The sequence below is a fragment of the Ceratotherium simum genome, chromosome 2, assembly GCF_057802395.1.
Source record: "Ceratotherium simum simum isolate JZ-2026a chromosome 2, ASM5780239v1, whole genome shotgun sequence".
NCBI classification, from domain to species: Eukaryota; Metazoa; Chordata; class Mammalia; order Perissodactyla; family Rhinocerotidae; genus Ceratotherium; species Ceratotherium simum.
Window position 1 is genome coordinate 30875347 of NC_141901.1, and position 24471 is coordinate 30899817.

At 42.4% G+C, this 24471-nt stretch overlaps 1 protein-coding gene across 1 annotated transcript in view; it reads left to right on the plus strand.

The window, feature by feature from the left end:
* Positions 1-24471, plus strand: part of RXRG (retinoid X receptor gamma) — a 47883-nt gene that overhangs the window by 11278 nt on the left and 12134 nt on the right. The window contains exons 2-4 of the mRNA XM_004424844.3: positions 4534-4781; positions 18354-18498; positions 20704-20883. Coding sequence (XP_004424901.1) covers positions 4534-4781; positions 18354-18498; positions 20704-20883 — 573 coding nt within the window. The remainder of the gene's footprint in view (positions 1-4533; positions 4782-18353; positions 18499-20703; positions 20884-24471) is intronic.

The following is a 24471-nucleotide window of genomic DNA, read 5'->3' on the forward strand; positions in this document are numbered from 1 at the left end:
TGGCATTGGGCATGATAAGAGTGGCTAAAGAGAATCAAGAAAGTGTAGGTCAGGGAGCCAGCAAGGCCGATGGGATGCACAGGCTGGGGAGAATTGGGCTGAAGGGACCAGAGAGAAGCGTTAGAGAAAAACTTGACTTTGGATTTGGACTAAATACCAGGTTTCTGGAAAACTTGTGGTTCCTTTTGGTACTGGCTCTAGTTTCCAAGTAGCTATGAAAAAAAAAGGAGCAGGAGAGAAAGAGGCTGATAAAAATGTTGCGGACAGGTACGCTTTAGTGTCTATTTGTGAGAATAGATTCATTGTCCAGTGAGAAACACTTTGTCATTAAAGGCATTGTTTTCCACCTTTTCTGAAAGCAAAGCTATTTATTTCTAAGAACCACTCGGTCATTGTGAGAGGCAAAGAACCAAAATGCATGTGTGTAAGATGTATTTGTCTTTTTGAGTTTTATTTTTTTAAAAAAGTAGTTATAAAGTAGCCCACCTCTTCTGGGTCATTGACTCAGCAGAAATAAACCACATTTTTAAAGATTTTATTTATTTATTTTTTCCCCCAAAGCCCCAGTAGATAGCTGTGTGTCATAGCTGCACATCCTTCTAGTTGCTGTATGTGGGACGTGGCCTCAGCATGGCCAGAGAAGCAGCGCGTCAGTGTGAGCCCGGGATCCGAACCCGGGTCGCCAGCAGTGGAGCACGCGCACTTAACCACCAAGCCACGGGGCCGGCCCCATAAACCACATTTTTAAGACCCTTGCAAACCAAACTTTAACTCACTATTTCATTCTATCTCAACCATGTACCATTCTCATCACTGAGGAGTCAAGGCATATTCTGATTGTCTTAATTTTTATTATTATTAATAATAATAAAAACCGTGTACTTTTAGTTTCAAATCTCTCTCACATCATCTCATTTAATTCTTGAAACAACTTGTGAACTCTCCACAGTCCGTATTTATATATTTTGGTGCAGGTCGATGTTTCTCTTAAACATTATTCCTTTGCATACTATTTTCATGATGGTCTACATATCCAGTGTCCTTGTACTTAGACTGTTTCTTAGGTCAATTTACTCTTTTTTTTTGAAAACTTAAATAGCTATTTTTAGGAAGATCGTTTTATCTTCCTAAAATGGAAGCTCGGTCACTTGCTAACAACAGAAGGAAACAGTAAAAATAAAACTATTAATATTTTTAAAAAGTTTGCCTCTATATCACTTAAAGTACCACCTAAAATGTCGCTTACCCCCATGTCTTACACTTTGGGGGCTCCTCGGTGGATGAATGTGTGAAGCAAAATCTTGTTCCTGTCTGTCCCATAGCTCTGGGCCTGGTGCCGGGCACTGGGCCTCGCCCTGGGGTTACAGAAATGAAAGGCACAGTCTCTCTGTGTAAGGCAGAATAAAAAGGAGAGTTGCAGGGCCCTTCGGTCTGTTTTTGGAAAGCCGAAGCTGGAAGGGAAAGTCGGTATCCTTCAGATGGCTTGGCTGTGGAGCAGGACAGCTGCCGTCCCAGTGGAGTTCACGGCTCCGTACCCAGCAAGCTCCTACCTCACCTGTCACATGTTATCTTAGTAACAAGCTCAAGGTATACATTGGCCTCTTTAAATGTCACAGCCTTCCGGGGCCTCAGAAGAGTCTAAAATTGTTCTTTCCAATCAGTGGCCGTCTGGGAAGATTTTTGGCTTTTCTGGCTCAAGGTCTTGGAAACTGCCCTCCTCTCTTTCCTTCAGATGAACTTTCAGCTTGAGATCACTTCATAATTGAGTCATCTTGTACTTTGTGATGTGATGGCTCTCCAAATCATCTTTGCTGTCCTTGACAGCGCACACAGGAGACAGCGTGGGCTTCAGATTGACAGTTTGAGTCTAGGCTCTGCCATTTGCTACCTGGGCAGTGCCAGCTACCGTGCTAGGAGTGGGGAAACAAAAACTGACACTATTTTTTCCCCTCTCGGTTTAGTGGAAAAGACAGGGAAATAAACAAATATAGCAACACAGTATGGTAAGTGCTAAGATACAAGTAAATGCAGGCTGTTGTTAGAAAAGATAAGGGCATCAAACCAGACCGGGAACACCAGGGAATGCTTCCTGGAGGAGGTAACACTTGAGTTAGACCTTGAAGGATGAATAAGAACTTGCTAGACAATGGAGGTGGGAGCAAGTCATCCTGGAGAGCAGCATGGGGGTGAGACTGAGACTAAGTTTTCTGACCTGTAAAAGGCTGAAATGGTCCTCACAGGCTTATTGTCAGGATAAAATGAGTTAATGTATGGAAATTGCCTGATGCTATTCAGGACATGTAGTAAGTGTCTAGCCTGTTAATTTGAACCCCTTCCTCATTCATCTGTGGACTCACAGCATGTGGTTCATCCTCAGTTGTGGTACTTAGAACACGATGATTGGGATTTATCTGTTTATGAGACAATTGTCCCTGATGGACTGAAACTCTCTAGGTAGGATGACTAGAAGGTCACAGCTTCCTTGGATACGGGAGTGACTGTTCTCTCCGCAGTAGACCTCAACTAAGTTAGCGGAAGCTCCAAGGGAAACCCCAGCTTGACATTTTTCCAGCAGGATGTTTATGTTTAAGAATAGTCCCACAGTGAAAACACCAACTTGAAAAGATATCTGCACCCCCATTTTCATTGCAGCATTATTTACAATAGGCAAGATATGGAAGTAAGCTGAGCGTCCATCGGTGGATGAATGTGTAAAGAAAATGTGGTATATATGTGTGTGTGTGTGTGTGTGTGTGTGTGTGATGGAATATTATTCAGCTATAAAAAAGATGAAATCTTGCCATTTGTGACAACATGGATGGACCTAGAGTGCATTTTGCTAAGTGAAATAACTCACACAGAGAAAAACAAATACCATATGATCTCACCTACATGTGGAATCTAAAAAAAAAAGGTCCAATTCATATATACAGAGAACAGATTGGTGGTTGCCAGAGGTGGGAGGAGGGTGGGAGGTGGATGAAATGTGTGAAGGGTGTCAAAGGTATAAACTTCCAGTTATAAAATAAATAAGTCCTCGGGATGTAATGTACAGCATGGTGACAATAATTAATAATACTGTACCGCATATTTGAAAGTTGCTAAGAGAGTAGATCTTAAAAGTTCTCATCACAAGAAAAAAGATTGTAACTATATGTGGTGATGGGTGTTAACTAGACTTATTGTGGTAACCATTACACAATATATACAAATATCAAATCATTGTGTTGTATACCTGAAACTAATGTAATGTTATATGTCAATTATATCCCCATAAAAAAAAAGAATAGTTCCACGGGTATATTTCTGATGCTTCCTGCTTCCCTCCGGAATTTGAAGGGAAAACATCTCTCCCTGCATCCTACTCCTAACACTACACTTAGTGCTCACTAATGTCTCCCAAAGGCTTAGGACCATGCTCTGCATGTAGTAGGCACTTGAGATATTCCTTGGATGAACAGTGAACCACACAGCGACCCAGCACCGTGCTTCCAGGTGGACTGCCCTATTGATTTTCATCTCTGCTTTGCTGCTGTAGATCCTGAGGTTTATAGCTCCTCCCTTCTAGAGAGAATGTTTCATGCTGGGCTCCTGAGGTGACAGTGGGGCATTCTCCTTCTCTTTCTTCTTGAGTTGCAACTGACTATAAGGGATCTTGGGCTCAATCTATCTGGGAAAAATGGTACCAGATGACCATCCGTCCAGAGCCCATTCCATGGACACTTGTGGCCACAGCTCCTTATCCCTGGAAGCAGAAACAGTCTGCACAGGCCTGTCTACACTTGCCTTCCCGGGCCTCGGTGGCCATTAAGCCATGCCCAGCCGCCCTGAGTCTTCTTCCCTGAGGGCTGATAAATCTTGTGCTGTAGAGACAGGCAGGATAAGACCCTTATGGGCATAAGGCTGCAAAAGATACAGGCGGTCAAGAGTATGACAACAGCTTCTGCCTTCCCCGTCATCATTATGGACTGTGACCCCCGAGAGGAGGAACTGTGTTCTCTTTGGCTCTGAGTCCCCAGCAACTGGCACGGTACCTGCACCTTAATAAACGCTCATTGCATGTGAGTGAGTAAATTTCTCCTGATTTGCAGGCTCAGCCCTGCCCCAATTCTCAGAGCCTTATGAGTCTGAGGCAGGGAATTCCGGAGCAGCCTGGGCATGTGCTCACTCCACCCCTCCCCCCACCCCCGGGGCTTTGATGTTGACTCGCCTTCCTTGTCTGGCTAGCCCAGGCCCAGAGGCTTGTAGGCTGTGCCCCTTGTGCCCCTGGCTGTTGATCTGATGAAGTCAGAGGTGGATTCCAGGCAGGGCACCAGAGAATGAAAACTTCAATGAGTATTTCTGTCCTAGAGCAGGCCCTCTCCCCTCTCTGTTCTTTGCTTGCCTTTATTCTACCAGCGCAATGTGGGTGTGAGCACCTTGGGTTCACAGGTATGCAGGTGTGGCTGGAAAAAGGGTAAGGATATAGGAAACAAAAGTGGGGCCTCTGTCCTCACAGGTGCTCCATCACCCATGCTCTTCTTCTCCTTACAGGCTCCCCCAGCCACTCTGGCTCCACGTCCATGAGCCCATCGGCAGCCTTGTCCACAGGGAAGCCAATGGACAGCCACTCCAGCTACATGGACACCCCAGTGAGTGCCCCACGGACTCTGAGTGCGGTGGGGACCCCTCTCAATGCCCTGGGTTCTCCCTATCGAGTCATCACTTCTGCCATGGGCCCACCCTCAGGAGCGCTGGCAGCCCCTCCAGGAATCAATTTGGTTGCCCCGCCCAGCTCTCAGGTAGGTGTCCTTCCTCTCCAAGGACTTTCCAGGCATCTTAAACAGTTTCACCCAGGATGTTCCTGGAGTGGAGCCAGTACTCAGCAGGTGCTTAATGTGTGCTTCCTGAAGGGACTGGGTTGTCTCAGCAGATTTCTCTCCTGGAGGGCCTTCATTAAGTGTGTCCTCAGGCAGGGCAGACCCAGAGAACTGATGACACCTCATGGTCCAGGAGACTGTGGCCAAAAGGGAGCCACCCTCGTGGTTATAATGGTTCAGCCCTGGCTGTGATTTCAACATCTCTCAGGGCTGTTTGTCATTCACGGGGTGGGCCCCCTTTATTCTTCTCAATTCAATAATGAGTATTTTTCAAGTCAGTGAAATGCCCGGTGCTGTACTACATGCTACAGGGGATACCAAAATGATCAAGACAGTTTTTGCTCTCCAGGAGCTTACAGTTGAGAGGGGAAATAGGCAGGTATGGCACATGGATAAATCTAGAACAAGGCAGTCTGTGTTACGTACGTGTTATCTCTGAGATAGAGGCAAAGACTGTGGGAATTCAGGAAGGAAACCTCACCTTAATTCCTAGTGCCTTCTGCTACAACAGAGGAGAGGAGGTGTGTGCATGGTGCTGTACTACATGCTACAGGGGATACCAAAATGATCAAGACAGTTTTTGCTCTCCAGGAGCTTACAGTTGAGAGGGGAAATAGGCAGGTATGGCACATGGATAAATCTAGAACAAGGCAGTCTGTGTTACGTACGTGTTATCTCTGAGATAGAGGCAAAGACTGTGGGAATTCAGGAAGGAAACCTCACCTTAATTCCTAGTGCCTTCTGCTACAACAGAGGAGAGGAGGTGTGTGCATGGTACACACTGCATAGCTGCTCTGAGGAAACCAGAGGATGGCCACATGCCTTTTACTTCCTTCTAGCAACATCACACTGAGATCATCAACCTTCCTTTCTTGTAGTGGTCAGATATTGCTGTAATAATGCTGCATAACAAATAATCCCAAAATTGTCATGGTTTACAAAAACTCACTTTTTTTTCCTCACTCACAAGTTTATGTGTTGGCTAGGATGGTTCTGATTCCAATGGTGGGTGAGCAGGGCTAGGCTACAGGCTGAGTTCAGGTCTGTTCCTTGTGTCCCAGACTAAAGGTGCAGCATCTAGTTGGGGCATGCTTTTTTGATGGTATCTCAGAGTGCAAAAGTACAAACCAAATCAGGAAAGTACACTCAAGTCTCTGCTCACATCATGTCCTCTAATATCCCATCGGCTTTAAGAAAACCATATCGCTGACTCCAACACTGGTGGGGCAGGGAAATAGGCTCTTTCTATTCTAGTGGGAGGTCCTACAAAGACACAATGTAAACAATGTGAAGAATTAGGAAGAGTGAAGAATTAGGAACAATAATCTCATCTACCACACCCTACTCTCTCACTGTATTTGTATCTCAGTATTGGGCCACGGTCCCTCCTGCCCCAACCATCAGCACATCTAGAAGCAGAATTAGTAGGTGCTGAAGCCTCCTTTGAATTTTTAGTTTTGGAGAAGAGGCAGGACTCCCACTGTGTTAGCATTTCTTACTACTACAGAGAACTTCAGAGATCATCCCTAGAGTCCCTTCCAAGACACTTCATCTGCTCAGGGTCTGAAAGAAAAGCCATGTGGAATCATAGAATTTTAGAGCCAGTAAAGACTTCAGAAATGTACTGACCCATGGATTAGAGAATCTGGAGAAGACTTTAGAGATCATCTAGTGTAGGGATTACAGGAGCCAGGGGCCAGGTAGGTAACACAGGTGAGTGAATGAGGGAACATGTAAATCAATAGGATTGGTGGGGTCTGCAGGGAGTTGCGCCCTTCCCTTGAAGCCATTCAAATTCAAAGACTTTAAAGCACTCCACAGGCCAAGGAAAGTACTTCTGTGGGTCACATTTGGCCAGCCCTTTTACCCCAACTTGTAATCTAATGTTTCTTACCTGTAGGAATTTTTTCAGAGTACACATTTCTCCCCCATCCCATATTTTAGCCCTTGTACAGGTTATAAAAACCCCACACGGGATTCTAATTGCCCCACCCCTGCCCAGCTGAGAATCACTAATTCTGTCCAAATCCTTCATCCTATAAATGAAGTAGCTAGGCTCAGTGAGCTTAAGTGACATGTCCAACTTCACACAGCCAGTCAGCAACAGAGTCAGGGTTGGACCCCAAGAGTCCTGACCCCTACTCTGTCATGACGCTGTATTCACCTACTGCTATGATGTATGCTGACTTAATCAGTGACACCAGGATCTTCCTGTTGGTTGCCAAGGATTGAAAGATGGATAGTCAGTTTGGAATTGTCCCCTCTTCAATTTTTTCAAAGAGTTTGAGAAGGATAGGTATTAAATCTTCTTTGAATGTTTAGTAGAACTCACCAGAGAAGCTGTCTGGTCCTGGACTTTTGTTTTTGGGATGTTTTTGATTACTGTTTCAATCTCTTTACTAGTGACTGGTCTATTCAGATTCTCTATTTCTTCTTGATTCCATTTTGGGAGATTGTATGATTCTAACACTTTATCCATTTCTTGTAGGTTACCCAATTTTTTGGCTTTTCATGGTATTCTCTTATAATCCTTTGTATTTCTGTGACATCCATTGTAATTTCTCCTCTTTCATTTCTGATTTTATTTATTTGAGCCTTTTCTCTTTTTCTTAGTGAGTCTAGCTAAGAGTTTATCAATTTTGTTTATCTTTTCAAAGATCCAGCTCTTAGTTTTATTGATCTTTTCTATTGTCTTTTTAGTCTCTTTTTCATTGACTTCTGCCCTGATTTTTATTATTTCTTTCCTTCTACTGACTTTGGGGTTCATTTGTTCTTCTTTTCTAGTTCTTTTAGGTGTAGTATAGATTGTTTATTTGAGATTTTTCTTATTTCTTGAGGTAGGCCTTTATTGCTGTCTACTTCCCTCTTAGTACCACTTTTGCTGCATCCCTTAGATTTTGGTATGTTGTGTTTTCATTTTTATTTGTCTCCATGTATTTTTTTTTTATTTCTCCTTTGATTTCTTCATTGATCCAATAGTTGTTTGGTAGCATGCTGTTTAGTCTCCACATATTTGTGACTTTTCCAGCTTTCTTCTTATAGTTGATTTTTAGTTTCATATCATTATGGTCAAAGAGGATGCTTGACATGAATTCAATCTTCTTAAATTTATTGAGACTTGTTTTGTTTCCCAACATGTGGTCTATCTTTGAGAATGTTCCCTGTGCACTTGAGAAGAATGTGTATTCTGTTGCTTTGGGATGGAATGTTCCATATATATCTATTAAGTCCATCTGGTCTAGTGTTTCATTTAAGTCCAGTGTTTCCTTGTTGACTTTCTGTCTGGATGATCTGTCCATTGACGTAAATGAGATATTAAAGTCCCCTACTATTATAGTGTTGCTGTCAATTTCTCCCTTTACTTCTGTTAATAGTTGCTTTATATACTTTGGTGCTCCCATGTTAGGTGCATATATATTAAAAAATGTTATATCTTCTTGAGGATTGTCCCCTTTATCATTATATAATGTACATCTTTGTTTTTTGTTATCTTTTTTGGCTTGAAGTCTATTTTGTCTGGCATAAGTATGGCTACACCTGCTTTCTTTTGGTTGCCATTGATACCAAAACCAGACAAGAACAACATAAAAAAAGAAAATTACAGGCCAATATTGCTAATGAACATAGATGCAAAAATCCTCAACAAAATATTAGCAAATTAAATACAACAATACATTAAAAGGATCATACACCACAATCAAGTGGTGGGATTTATTCCAGGGATGCAAGGATGATTCAATATCTGCAAATCAATCAATATGATACATCACATTTACAAAATGAAGAATAAAAATCACATGATCATCTCAATAGATGCAGAGAAAGCATTTGACAAGATTCAACATTTATTTATGATAAAAACTCTCAATAAAATGGGGTATAGAAGGAAAGTACTTCAACATAATAAAGGCTATATATGACAAACCCAAAGCCAACATCATACTCAATGGTGAAAAGCTGAAAGCTATTCCTCTAAGAACCAAAACAAGACGAGGATGCCCACTCTTACCACTCTTATTCAACATAGTATTGGAAGTCCAAGCCAGAGAAATTAGGCAAGAAAAAGAAATAAAAGCTATCCAAATTGGAGAGGAAGAAGTGAAACTGTCACTATTTGCAGATGACATGATTTTATGTATAGAAAACCCTAAAGAATGCACAAAAAAAACTATTCAGAATAATAAACAAATACAGTAAAGTTGCAGGGTGCAACATCAACATACAAAAATCAGTTGCATTCTATATACTAACAACAAACCAGCAGAAAGAGAAATCAAGAATATAATCCCATTTACAATCACAACAAAAAGAATAAAATACCCAGGAATACATTTAACCAAGGAGGTGAAAGACTTTTACCCTGAAAACTATAAGACATTGTTGAAAGAAATTGAAGGCACAAAGAAATGGAAAGATATTCTGTGCTCGTGGATTGGAAGAATTAACATAGTTAAAATGTCCATATTACCTAAAGCAATCTACAGATTCAGTGCAATCTCTTTCAAAATCCCAATGACATTTTTCATGGAAATAGAACAAAGAATCCTAAAATTTATATGGAACAACAAAAGACCCCTGAATAGCTAAAGGAAACCTGAGAAAAAAGAACAAAGCCAGAGGTATCACTCCCTGATTTCAAAATATACTACGAAGCTATAGTAATCAAAACACCCTGGTACTGGCAGAAAAACAGACACACAGACCAATGGAACAGAATCGAGAGCCCAGAAATAAACCACATCTTTATGGACAGCTAATTTTTGACAAAGGAGCCAAGAACATACAATGGAGAAAGGAAAGTCTCTTCAATAAATGGTTTTGGGAAAACTGGACAGCCCACATGCAAAAGAATGAAAGTAGACCACCATTTTACACCACACACAAAAATTAACTCAAAATGGATTAAAGACTTGAATGTGAGACCTAAAATCATAAAACTCCTAGAAGAAAACATAGGCAGTACACTCTTTGACATTGGCTTAACAGTATCTTTTTGAATATATCTCCTCAGACAAGGGTAACAAAAGAAATAATAAACAAATGGGACTACATCAAACTAAAAGTTTTTTGCACAGCAAAAGAAACCAACAATGAAATGAAAAGACAACCTACCAATTGGGAGAAGATATTTACAAATCGTATATCCAATAAAGGATTAATACCGAAAATATGTAAAGAACTCATACAACTCAACAACAGCAAAAACCCAAACAATCTGATTTAAAAATGGGTAGAGGATCTGAACAGATATTTTTAAAATTAATTTTTATTTTATTTTTATTTTTTATTTTTATTGAGGTAACATTGGTTTATCACATTATGTACATTTCAGGTGTACATCATTATATTTCTACTTCTGTGTAGATTACATCATGTTCACCACCCAAAGACTATTACCATCCATCATCATACACATGTGCTTAGTCACCCCTTGCCCTCCTCCGTCCCTTCTTCCCCTCTGGTAACCACCAATCTAATCTCTGTATCTATGTGTTTGTTTGTTGTTGTTGTTGTTTTTATCTTCTATTTATGAGTGAGATCATATGGTATTTGACTTTCTCCCTCTGACTTATTTTGCTTATTATAATACCCTCAAGGTCCATCCATGTTGTCACAAATGGCAAGATTTAATCTTTTTTTATGGCTGAGTAGTATTCCACTGTGTATATATACCACATCTTCTTTATCCGTTCTTCCCTTGACGGGCACTTAGGTTGTTTCCAAGTCCTGGCTATTGTGAATAACACTGCATTGAACGTAAGGGTGCATATATCTTTACACATTCGTGTTTTCATGTTCTTTGGTAAATACCCAGCAGTGGAATAGCTGGATCATATGGTAGTTCTATTCTTAATTTTTTGAGGAATCTCCATACTGTTTTCTATAGTGGCTGCACCAGTTTGCATTCCCACCAGCGGTGTATGAGTGTTCCCTTCTCTCCACATGAATGGATATTTTTCCAAAGAAGATACACAGATGGCCAACAGGCACATGAAAAGATGTTCAACGTTACTAATTATTAGGGAAATACAAATCAAAACCACAATGAGATATCACCTCATACCCGCCAGAATGGTTATTATTAAAAAGACCAGTAATAACAAGTGTCGGTGAGGATGTGGAGAAAAGGGAACCCTCATACATTGCTGGTAGGAATGTAGATTGGCACAGCCACTATGGAAACCAGTATGTGGATTTCTCAAATAATTAAAAATAGAACTACCATATGATCCACCAATTCCACTTCTGAGTATTTATCCAAAGAACATGAAAACACTAATTTGAAAAGATGTTCATTGCAGCATTATTCACAATAGCCAAAACTCGGAAACAACCTAAGACCCCATTCACACGTGAATGGATAAAGAAAATGTGGTATATACATACAATGGAATGCTACTCAGCCATAAAAAAGATGAAATCTTGTCATTTGAAACAATGTGGCTGGACCTTGAGAGTGTTATGCTAAGCAAAATAAATCAGATGGAGAAAGACAAATACCATGTGATTTCACTCATATGTGGAAGATAAACAAACGAACAAACACACATAGATAGAGAGAACAGATTGGTGGTTACCAGTGGGGAACGGAGATGGGGGAGGGCAAAAGGCGTAAAGGGGCACATGTGAATGGTGACACATGGCAATTAGACGTTTGGTGGTGAACATGATGTAGTCTATACAGAAGGTGAAATATAATGATGTACACCTGAAATGTATATAATGTTATAAACCAATGTTACCTCAATAAAAAAAGATAATAATGTTCAATATCAAAAGCATTGTTTAATATGTTTCTGGAAGTACCAGCAAATGTAATTACATAAGAAAATAAAATTGGATGTATAAATTTGAAGAAAAAAAAAGAGAGGGCTGGCCTGGTGGCATAGTGGTTGGGTTCGTGCACTCCGCTTCAGCAGCCCAGGGTTCGTGGGTTTGGATCCCGGGTGTGGACCTACTCACTGCTCATCAAGCCATGCTGTGGCAGTGTCCCACATACAAAATAGAGGAAGAAGGGCACAGATGTTAGCTCAGGGCCAATCTTCCTCACCAAAAAACAAAAAAAAAAGAGGAATAATAAGTGCTCTTAAGGAGTCTTGTGGGGGAGGTGGCACTTTATGCAGATCAATTGCAATGCAGTGTTGTATGTGCTATCTTAGATGTAGGGGCAGAACTGAAGGAAGCATAGGAAGGGGACCTGTGAGCTCCTTGTCATATGTTGCAGGAGGGTGTGCACCATTCAGAGGAGTGGGGACTGGACGGCGGTGGGGATGGACATGTATTTATGTCATTTTCATCCCCTGTAATCAGCAGAACTGGTGATACCCTACCCTTCAGAATGTGGGACCCTAAAGAGGTTTGTTTATTCATTTTCTTTCATGTGAATGGATTCCAGGAAGGCAGGCCAAAGCCAATAGGTGAGGGACAGAAAGACATGTTGACGTTCTGGGACAAAAGTAAAATTTTGCAAAGGGCGTTCACACTCATTCAAATAATTATTTATGAGGACCTACTATGTATCAGGCACTATTTGACACCGTCCTAGGTTCTGGAGATAAACTCTGAATAACGTGGCTAAAAAATAAAAGTCTTGACTCTCATGGCAATTACACTGTAGCAGGCAAAACAGATAAAAATCAAACGAACAAGCAGGATAGTTTCAAATAGCAACCATTATATCTATGAAGAAATAAAACAGAGTGAGGTGATAGATCGTGACAGGGCTTTGGGTGGGGAGTGGGCAAGCCATCGTCCCTCCAAGGCTGCTTTTAGCAACCACGCTCCGGTCTGATTGAGCCAAACCTGGCCAATAAATCCAGCTTCATAGCCGTGTGAGTGGTAGGGCCGCTATTCCTGGACCGTATGTCTGTACAGAGGGATTGGGGTTGAAAGGTCAGCTGAAAGCTTTGGTCCTGGCCAACTGGGCTGTGTGCAGAGGCCGTGGCCAAGTTTGGCTTTGGGAGCTATATTAAGATTGCCAAGCGCTGGTGAAGCTCAGCTGCCTCAGACACTGAGCAGTGCTGTGGGCTCCGGAACCACACAGCAGCGAAACTTTGCCTGCTTAACCAGATGACACAGGACAAAAGTCCTCTGTGTTAGCCACGGTGAGTTGGACTCTGAATAATCTGGACAGACTATTCCCATGCATCCTGCCGTCCTTGCCCAGGATTGGGTCTGAGAGGGACTTGTACAGGAGGCATGCTCCTTCCGTGACCTGGGTCTTGGGTAAGTAGGATTTGGGGGAGAGGGGAGGCGGGAGGTGGTCTTGTGGAAGCAGCAGGCAGGATCTCCTATTCCACACACTGTCATTCCGGTGTTTGAGTTTCTCTTTTTGCTTTTGTTGGGTTTTCAAACTTGAGGAGTAAAGGAGAGCTGAACTGATACTATGGAGCCAGGGACTGTGTCCCCTTTTCCAAACCATTTTAACTTATTTCTACCTCAGTTCCTTTTTCTCTGTTGTAGGGTAACAAATATTCGCCCCGATTACCTTACAAGGACTTTTATGAATATCAAAGGAGATGTGGATTGGAAAAATCACTTCTTAAGCACTTACAATGCCCTATGGCAGTGAAGGTGGTATTATTATTATTACACCTAGGTGATATATTTTGCACCTAGGTGATATGTATTATACACCTAGGTGACCATTGATTCAGGTGTACTCTGTTGCCGAAAGGTTCTAGAGAAGTCCATTTCAACAAGCATTCATCGAACCAGGCTCTGGAGATAAAAAAAAAAAAAAAGTATACGACTAAGTCCCGCCCTGGGGGGTATCCAAGAGGAGTGAGCAATTTCCAAAGACACCAAACATGTAATTGGGAAGATATTTATGCAGCTTTCAGATAAAACGACCTAGGCCACATTTTCCTGATGGTGTGTGTGTGTGTGCGTGTGTGTGTGATGCTGTCTATTTGTAAGTGTGATGTTTGCTGGCTGGACTCTGCAGCAGGCCCTACAAGTCTTGGGAACCCTTCTGCCTCTTTCTCCCCTCCTGAACCCTGTTGCCTGCCCTGGGTTCTGTCCCTGATCATTCCTGCTCACATGTTGATTGATAACATTATTATCCCTTCAGATGTTTGCATTTTTACAGAGAATACTTAGGTAATAAAAATTGCAAATGTTAGAGGTAGAATAGACCTTAAAGACCATCTTGTTTAATGATTGAAAAAAAAACTAAGCCGTGAAGTGTTTTCTTCGAGTGAAAGCATGTTTGGAAGCCTAATATACATGTCAAATCAGAACAGGGCAGGAGGTGTGAAGCCTTCTTGTTCCGCCTCCCCACTCCCCTGCCACACACGCACTCTGAGTTTGAAAACCACTGATCTGGTCTTCAGATGAGGAAGCAGAGTCGCTAAGGGAAGTAATTTAGTCAGGATCACACAGCGAGGAAGCGGCAGACCAGAACCCAGGGCTCCTCTCTCCCCGGTTGGAGGTCCAGGCTCCTCACTCCTTACGACGAAGACCCTCACTAGATTAAAGGAGTGCCCTATGAGGAGTCCACTCCCCGGAGAAGGAGACCCTGCTAGCAGCCTGGCCGGGCAGCCACGAATCTGCCTTTGGTGGAATAATTTGGGCTGAAAGCAGCTCAGAAATGTGGGACCCGATGTTCTGTGACGGCTCCAGGGTGTGCAGGAAGCATTCGGTTCCTGGCTGAGTCTGCAAATGGAAGAAAGGCCAGCCAAGTGTGTTTCTACCCTGTTCTCAGGGTGCAGCCAGCCGCCTGGTGAATCCCTGCTCTAAAGTGCTCACTTCAGCAGAGCTGCTTCTAATGGAACAAGACAGCCAGGGCTGGGGGACTCGGGACCAGGCAGCTAATGGGTTTGCACTCTGGTGGCTGCCTTAGATCTCGCCTACCATTGCTCTGAGCCCCCACAAACCCCAGGGCAGTAAAGAGGCTGACGGAGAAGAGAGCCTCATCTTGCCTGTCTCAACCACTCCCTCTCACTGCCATCTGGACTCATGAAGAGGAGGGTGTGGGAGAGGGGCTGCTAGCTCAGGGCTGGGAGAGAGTGCCCAGAAGTAAGGCTCCTCCAGGGGCTCCTCGCAAGAAGGTGGCAGGAAGCTGTTGGGGCAGGGGAGGTCTGAGGCTCTCCTGTCTCACAAGACAGGAGCCTTCATTATGTGGTGAAGGAGGAATGATGACCTGGGATCCAGGAGCCCGGGGTTCTAGCTCCAACCTGTTAGACCTGGTAAGGCACCTAACCTGGTACCTGCACAGGTGCCATAGCCTTGGGAGTCTCCCTCCTCTAGTCTTTCCTCATGCTACTGCCTCATTTACTTCACTGAGGCAGAGTTTCGAGGGCAGTATTCCTCGGCTCAAAATCTCTAGCGGCTCCTCATTGACTCTCACATTAAATCCACTCTCCTTAGCCAGGTAATCAAGCCTCGGGCTCAGAGCCCGTCTCCCAGCCTTGTCTCCCATCCATCCACCGGACACGAACACCTGGGCTTCCTTCCAGGCTTTTGTTCTCAAAGCCTTTTGCCCATCACTGGCCCATCCAAATCTTATGCATTTTTGAAGGCTGTCCAGTCCCAGCTCAAATACCACCTCCTTCAGGAAGTCTTCCCTAATCTGAGTTGTTTGTGGTCTTTCCTTCCTAAACTATCGCACCGACTTAATCTCACTGATGGCCAGTTCCTTGAGGCAGTGCCTGCATCTTCCTTTTTGTGTCCCAATAGTATTTCTGAAAAAAATGAATGAATAAACCACTTTAAGGCTCAATTTCCTCATTTGAAAAATAGGAAGACCTCATAGGGTTGTTGTGTGAATTAAAAGAGTCAGTTAGCATGGAGTAAGCTTTCCATAGATGGTAGCACTCACAGTAGCTGTAACAGTTACTGTTCTGTGGTGGCGGCAGGCCTGAGGTGAGGGTGCTGGTCCTGCTGGAGACAGGAGTGGGAGGGGAAGGTGCGTGAGGGTCCCCTGAGCCCCAGGTGATGGTGGCCTCCTCCTTATTCCCATGACCTTTCTTGTCCATATCAGGATTTGGGGACAGAGCCATTGTCAGCTAGAGGGCTCTTTCTTTGGGGTCATCTGACTAAAACGCTTCCATTACATGGGGTGGATCTAAGAGCTAATGTCTGCTTCCTTGAGGCACTCAGGAAAAGTTGTTGCCTAGAATTCACACTGACAGAAATTCCTTCACCTGTTTCTTAAAAATCAGTACGCATCTAAATATATCACGTCTTGAAATAATAATAACCTAGTATTATGACAACATCAAATAATTTTCTGACACTCTCCCTCCCCTGCTGAGAAATGGAATCATTTAACCCCCTTGGTAAATGTGGCCTCATTTACCGCAGAATTCCGAGCATATAGTAGAATCTTGGCTTATAATAAACACTCAAAATTCTTGTCTGAATTAACCAGATTTTATTGGAATGATAATAGCTATAATTTATGGAGCACCTACTGTGTGCCAGGCACTGTGGTGGGCATCTTACATTATGATCTCATCTAATTCTCCCAGTGACTCTGTAAATGAGGTATTACTATGCTCATTTTACAGATAAGGAAACTGAGGGTCAAAGGAGATAAATAACTTCTTTGAAGTCATGCAGGCGGTAAGGGCAGACTGGGAGTCAATCCCAGGCCTGGGTGGCTCCAAAGCGATGTTTCTTCTGCTATGCCAGTGAGTCTTAACCCTGGCTGCACATAAGCATTACCTGGTAAACTTAAAGAAATGCCAGTGCCAATGGCCTTCAGACCCATTGATTCAGAATTTCTGGGTGTGGGACTCAGGCATTAGTTTTTTTCAAAGCTCCCAGGTGTATATCCGGGGTTGAGAACCACTGAAATACACCAAAACAAAACAAAATACTGGCTATAAGATCTAGATGTATTGTCTTAGCCTTATACATAACAGACGGAGGAGGAGGAGAAGGAGAGAGAGAATTCTTCCATCACATATGTGTGTTCATCCCTTGTACAAATTAATTTTTAAAAATTCCTGGTGACTTTGATTTCAAAGCAAGGTGCTGAAGGCTGTGTCTTTTGTCTTTGCATCCCTCACAGCATTTAACCCAGAACCTCTGCCCACCTGCTGTGCTCAATAAATATTTGCTTAGTGAATTGAAAAGCTAGTAAATTTAGAAGGAACCTAACTCAGGCTCTGTTGTATTTCATGTTTTATTGATCATTCCTTCTGTCCCAAAGGCCTTGAAAGAGAAGAAAATCTTACCTTTGGTTCACTTTGAGAATTACGGTTGCTTCGGTTAGGCAATATGATTCGAAATTCACATAGACCATCCAGAAGTCAGTGGACTCTCCCCTAAACCCCCAGCTATTCACCAGGCTCCTCTACTGCACACTTAAACACATGCATACTCTGTACCACTTTTGATTGAATTTACTTGTAAACGTTTTTAATTTTTGTGCGTGTTCTGACTCCTCAATGAGATTGTGCATTTTTGAAGAAGGAGAGACAGATCTTCTAGATTTTATATGTCACTTTGCAGGCCTAGAATGTTGACCTGTACCCATGGGCACTCAGAAATGCTGCTGATTGGATGACTGGCTCATATTTATTTAACTTTTCTTTGATGAATGCCAAACCTATAGCAGCAGCTTCTCAGTCATCGCTCCAAGAGCACTGGGAGAAGTGGGGTTGGTGGTGGTGAGGAGCTAATGTTAACTTGTGATGAGGGGTGAGAAAAGGGATATACAAGGCTCATGTATTAGGCCATTCAAATCTACCAGCTCCCTACCATGTGCCGGGCCCACATCAGGCAATGGGAAGACAAAGCAGACAGTCTCTGGCTCTCCAGATTTTATAATTTCCTGGGAAGATAATTTGTTCCTTACAGACAAGTTCAAAAACATGATCTGGGGCTTTCTACCTAATTTTTGGTGCTATTGCAATGATTTGGGCGTCTGGTTTAGCATCTTCAGTGGGCTCACTGAGATGACCGCTACATATATCTTTTCCTCCATCTAACTGTGAACTCCTTAAGAGCAAGCATTTATATTTACCTTTGTCCCCCAGAGCCTGGCACAGTGCCTGGCATGGCGAGCGCTTGCTGAACGTCTGTTGATTCATTAAATGAATGGATTTGCATTTTTTGCTTGGCTCTCTCGGAGTCTAAGTCTTTCGCCTGAGGCCATAGCTCCTCCTGGAGCACCGCCCAACAGGCAGTCGGTAGTTAATAAAAAATTTAAAAACACAGCTGACTTGTCCTAAGTGTGCAATCCAGTGTGGATTTCTAGCTCAAATAAAACACATGCGTAAAATGAATACAAGCAGAGAGCTCTGATGGAGATGTGTTGTGATTTTCGGTTTAGGTTTTGGCTTCTAGAAATGATTCAGCTCCTCTGTGCCACTTTTTTCCTCCCTTAAACTCATATCCCCATTGGCAGTTTCAGATACTCTGTACTTAGAAACTACTTCTTGAAATAGAACTTGTTTTTTCTCAAGGATGCCCTTGTTGCTTTGGTCTCAGGGATTGAGTTTACCCTGGCTCTGTGTTTTATTGTAATTTTTTGTCTTGCAGCTAAATGTGGTCAACAGTGTCAGCATTTCAGAGGACATCAAGCCTTTACCAGGGCTTCCTGGGATTGGAAGCATGAACTACCCGTCCACCAGCCCCGGATCTCTGGTTAAACACATCTGTGCCATTTGTGGGGACAGATCCTCAGGTATGTACAGAAGCAGACGCCCCTCCCAAGTGCCCCATGCAACGAGGGTCCCAGAGAAGGCGCCTGCTCCACTGCCCTCCTGGCCACTTTATATCCAATGAAAGAAAAAGGGCCCTTTAGGATGGTCCAGCTTGGGTTCAGGCTATAAGCGTTCATAGCCTGCAGTCTTGATGAATTTAAAGTATGATTTCATTTTTGAAGATTAGATTTATAGGAAACATTTCAGAAGCTCCTCTCTGGAGTTGCTGTGTTGCATGTGTATCTCAGATAGGGAAGCTCTTGTGATTAGCAAGTTATCTCCAAGTAAAATTTCTTTAATTTAAAATTTTTTTATAATTCTAAAAATAATGTACCAATGTAGAAAATTTGAAAGAACTAGAAAAGTACACACACACAAAAAAACCCTAAAAAGTTTATCTATAGTGTTCCCAACAAAGATAAACCCTTTAATATTTTAGCATATTTCCTTCTACAGCACTCTAGGTTTTTAGTATGTTTTCATGGATGGAAATAAATGTGTTTTCACTGATTTCATCTTCTCCAATCCTCTTCCACTTTTGCCCAAATTATTTCTTTCCTGACTTCTTTCCCTTTCTCCATCATTCCTGCTCCCCACTTCCCATCCCATGAATTTTGATGACATGTGAATCTCTGATGTGACGAATGAGAAGATGGGGAAGTTTCTTTTCTATAGCTGTCCATGATGGCTGACTGAATATTTCCTCATCTTCCTATGGTCACCAAAGGCTACAACAAAATGTCACTCCATTGCAAGTTCCCGGTGCCTGGAACGAACTTAGCTACATGGCTGATGTTTGCTTGCTCTCACAAAGTTGTTGTCAAGTCATGCAGACTTGGCCATTGCCATAGTAACAGAGTGCCAGCCAGACCCTAGCAGAGAGTTTTCTCTGCTATGGTTTAGTTGAAAGTCTGGGAGGTTCATTCATATATAGAAGAGCCATGGAAATGGCAAATTGGTCCCATGTTTCTCAAAGACAAATACTTCAGAGCTGAGAGCATTAGGTTCTTTGAGCCCAAGATAAAATAGCGTGTTTATTATTGCTGTGAGTTCAGTAAATTAGTATAGTCAACTGATTAGGCACAGACTGACTTTTCATCAGGTGGGCTTTCTCTAGCTACTATTTCATCTTAGGGTGGCTTCCTCTGAAATGTAAGGTCCTGGGATGCAGATATTTACATTTGCTAGTTCTCAGGGACTTAAAATTCACTTTAATATCAGCCTAAATACAACAGAATTGGAAAGCCATGTTGGATCTGTAGCTAAATGCCATCACATATTATACTCAAGAATCAGGCATAAATATGTTTTAAGTTATCTATTACCTTGTATTTTTCAAGTCTCATAATTCCAATCAATTGAGCATAGCTGCCTGTTGTGCCGTAGTGAGATTTCTCTTTAGAAAGAGTATTGTGATTGATCTAATGATGCCTGTGTGGGGATGGGTGTCGTCGCTCTCCTGACACAAATTAGCCATCCCCGGCTGGGTCAATGAAAACTGAATGTGGGAAACGGGTAATAGGGGCAATGAAACATGTAACAGATTATTCTGGATCAAGCAAAACCACCTTCCATCAGATCTTTATGTTATATCTCAAGATTGCATATCATATTATGCTACAAAGATTATATACCAATTTATTTCTCCAACAGGCAACAGCATTTAAAAAATTCATAATTTAGGATCCTGTTCATAGTTTATGATGAAGGATAATACTTTTTAAGTAGGGTTCCTAACTCCTTGGGCCTCAATTAGGGGGAAATATTAGTGAAGCTGAGGTTCTTTTCCTGCTAGATAATACATAACGAGTATAAATATTTTTATATATTATATATACTAATGTCTTGAATGGAGGCATTGTGTTTGCCTAACTAAACACAAGAGTTGCCTTGATAAAATAAATATAAACAAAAACTTAGGCCAGGAATTTTCTAATAATGCTCTCTGTAATTAGAGGGTCCAGAGAATCGCTTCCAGAGGGAAGACACCAGGAAAGGCACTTTTACTCTGCCTTCGTTTGGTTCCTGTGATCAAGCCTGCATTCTCTGCTAGTTATTTTTTGCTTTCTGTCCCAGTCCCCAAGTGATGAGCCAATTTCTCTGGAGGAGAGCCAAGTGGTTCTTTTAAATGAATGTTCCCAATAATCCCAAGAACAACCTATGGAATGTTGTTTTCTTGTGACCAGGAAAGCACTATGGTGTGTACAGTTGTGAAGGCTGCAAAGGGTTCTTCAAGAGAACCATAAGGAAAGACCTCATCTACACGTGTCGGGATAATAAAGACTGCCTCATTGACAAGCGTCAGCGCAACCGCTGCCAGTACTGTCGCTATCAAAAGTGCCTTGTCATGGGCATGAAGAGAGAAGGTGAGGCTCTCCACTACCCCTCCCTACTCTCAAGGGAGAGCAGTTTGTATATAAATAGCAGTGGGAGACAAATTCGGGGTGTAGGAAAAAGCCCTGCTAGGCTAGACTATGTGGGGAGAAGTCTGAAGTGGAGGCTGGGATGACTTTGTATACCATGATTTCTCAAGTAGTGCAATTGAATGCCCCTTGCCTTAGGAAATGTGTGCTTCAGGGCAAAGGGAGCAAGAGCATTTTCCTCCTCCACATTCACCCATTGTCTTCTGGAGCTCAGATTATGGTCCCAAACTGAACCCTCTCCCTTGCTCTTTAGTAGTCAGGCAACAAGGCTCAGAGCAGAGGTTTCAGGGTCCTGGTGTGCTGCCTTACAAATAGAATGTCAGACTGACCTTATGGGTGGAGCCAACTTCTCCCCTCTCATCCTGAGTCTCACTCTAGGGAAACCTGCTGGTTTGATTCCTCTCTCTGGGCTTTTATAAGCTTGATCTGCTACAAATCCTCTGAGATTGCTGTATTCCATGGTCTTTGGGGATTACTGGCATTACTAATAATCAGACTTAGCCTTCTTATTCAGAGAGACCATCATTGTGCATTTTTAAACCATTACATCTTTCAGTTTACAGTATGGTTAGCTGGATTGCTGTAGAGTAAAAAAAAATCTGAAAGTGCTTTCTGTTCATTTATAAGACCAAAAAGTCTTTCCATTAAATAACACAAATACGTTGAATTGAGCACTTAATTAACTAGTGAACTCAAGCAGGTACATGGTGAATCTTAACTAAAATTTCAGAGTGAAAAAGTCCCTCCTCTCTCTCTAGGAAACGGAAACAAGGAATGTAGTCAGTCCCAGGCAGCTCTTCATTCTTAAAGAACTTCTTTTCTGTGAGGAAGGAGTAGGCTGACTGAAAGGACCAATGAAAGAAAAGGTTCTTTGAGTCCCTGCTAAATGTGAACACTACCAAGAAGGACAAAAAATGATATTATTGGAATCTTAGCATGTCCAAGATGGAGGTGGCCCCTCAGAATCATTTAATCAACCCTAACCAGTCTATGGCTGAGGAAACAGGCTTGCAGAGGGGAAGTGACTTTTCCTTGGAGAGGTGAAGGCTCCAAAGGCAGGTGATGAGACCACATCTTCTTACTTCCAGATCAGAGCTCATCTCGAGGCTCCTCTTCTGCCAGGGTGTGAAGGAGCTCTGGGACTAAGGATGGCCCTCACTCTGATATCTGACAAGAGTCTCAGATTGACAGACCCAAAGTTGGACTCCTGATAATCTGCCCTCCCCAGCCTGTTCATTGCACAGTCTTCCCCATTTTAGGAAATGGCCGTTTTTCAGTTGCTCGGACCAGAAACCATTGGACTCTATTTCCTTCAAATATCACATTGAATGGGTGAGGAAATCTTGTCTCTCCCTCAAAATGTGTCTAGAACATTTCCATGTCTCATTACCTTTACTGCTACCACCATAGTCCAAGCCACCATTATCTTTTGTAATAATCCAAATAGGCTCCTAAGAAGTCTCCCTGTTCCACTTTGTCTCCTTACAGTTTCTCCTTGACAGAGCAAACAGAGTGAGGCTTTGAACAAGTGGGTAAGGTCAAACCCTTCCTCCACCAATATCCTCCAATGCCTTCCCTTCTTACTCAGAAAGAAGGCGAAGTCCTGGTTATGATTTCAAGGTTGTACATGGTTTGGCTGCCCAGGTCTCTCTGCTCCAGCCTTCCTGGTCTCTTTGCTTGGCCACCAGGGGTACTCCCACCTGAGGGCCTGTGCACTTCTGTCTGCCTGGGATGCCCTCTTCGTAGATATCTGCATAGCTCACTTCTTCTCATCCTTCAGACCTTTACTCAATTGTTAACTTCTTGGTAAAGCCTTGCCTGACTACACTGTCTAAAATTGCATCAGCCACCCGCCACATTTCCTAGTCTCTTTCACACAGCACTTATCATTATCTAACATATTTATTTTGTTTACTATCTGTCGCCAAAAAGGCAGGATTATTTTCTGCTCTTTCTTTTCCACTGCTCTATCACCAGTGACTAGCACATAGTAGGTGTTTAATAAATGTTGAATGAATAGATGAGTGGTTTAAACTGAATATTGGAATCAAAAGTTTCAGTAATTCAGGCGCTCCTAAAAATGACTCATTCACTCACTCATTCATTCGTTCATTCATCAAGTATGAATTGAGTGCCTACTTTATGCTCTTGGCATAATTGCTGTAGAGGGGTCGATGATCTTATTGATTGGAACAAGCAATGTGAATAATCACAGAGACTGTCTTCTCTTCCCCAGGATAGCATTGATACCCTTTGTAGCTTCCACCGCCATGATAGTCAAAACATCAAATTAATGACTCCAAAGTATGTTTCCCATCAGCAAGAGCATGATTGCTGCAGGGGTCGTTTTTCCCTCCCAGGACAGATGATTTAAGTTTCAGATTGACTTGGAAAAATAGTAATTATCCTTAAGCACATGAGACTGAATTAAAGGAAGGTGAAACACTTCAGTCAGAGAAGCAGTTATTTCTACTTCTTTACAGTCTAATCCTATGTCTCAAAACTCAATCTAGAACTTAAGTGGTCTCACTTATCTGTGAAATCTGCTGCCCCCCTCCACCTCCTGCCAAAATAAGCTTATAGATACAGAGAATAGATTGGTGGTTGCCAGAGTTGGGGGTGGGAAGGTGGGGGGAGGTGGACAAAATGGGTCCAAGGGGTCAAAAGTACAAACTTTCAGTTATAAAATAAAAAAGCCATGGGGATGTAATGAACAGCATGGTGACTGTAGTAAATAATATTATATTGTATATTTGAAAGTTGCTAAGAGGGTAGATCTTAAAGGTTCTCATCACAAGAAAAAAAATTTCCAACTATATATGGTGATGGATGTTATCTAGACTTATTGCGGTGATTATTTTACAATATATACAAATATAGAATCATTATGTTGTACACCTGAAACTAATATGATGTTATATGTCAATTATACCTCAATAAAAAACAAAAAAACTCAACCTGAATATCCCTCAGCTCAGGTCAGAGTGGTCCACAGGTTAAATGATGGGAAGGAAGTGTGGTTCTTCCATTAAAAAAAACCAAGTCAAACAGGGACATGCGAATTGTAAGAGCCTGGGTAGTCCTTCTTGTAAATCTAGCATTGTTCTGATCCTTTAATGGAAAACTGGGTCCAGTTTTGACTCCTGCCTTTGTGGAGAAATAAGAACGATGAAAAGCTGAGAAGTAAAAATTAGGAGGGGGAAAGGGGCTCTTAGAGAAATTTCTAAATGAATTGGCACTGTTTCCCCTGACAAAGAGAAAGGCAAAGAAGTGAATCAATTCCTCATCTCACAATACGAAGGGCTACTTTCAAAAGGCTACAGGACAGCCTTTCCTTCACCACTCTCTTTCCTGGCCTTGATTTACAGAATTTGGGGCTCAGTTTGGACACATTCTTGAGGACAAGAATAATAAAATTATGGAACAGATAATTGAGAGATACTATGGAATTTTAGAGAGTTGGACAGGTAGAAGGAGATGAAGTTGGGGTGGGCTCAGAATTCACCTGCCTGGGGCCAGGGGCCAGGACCG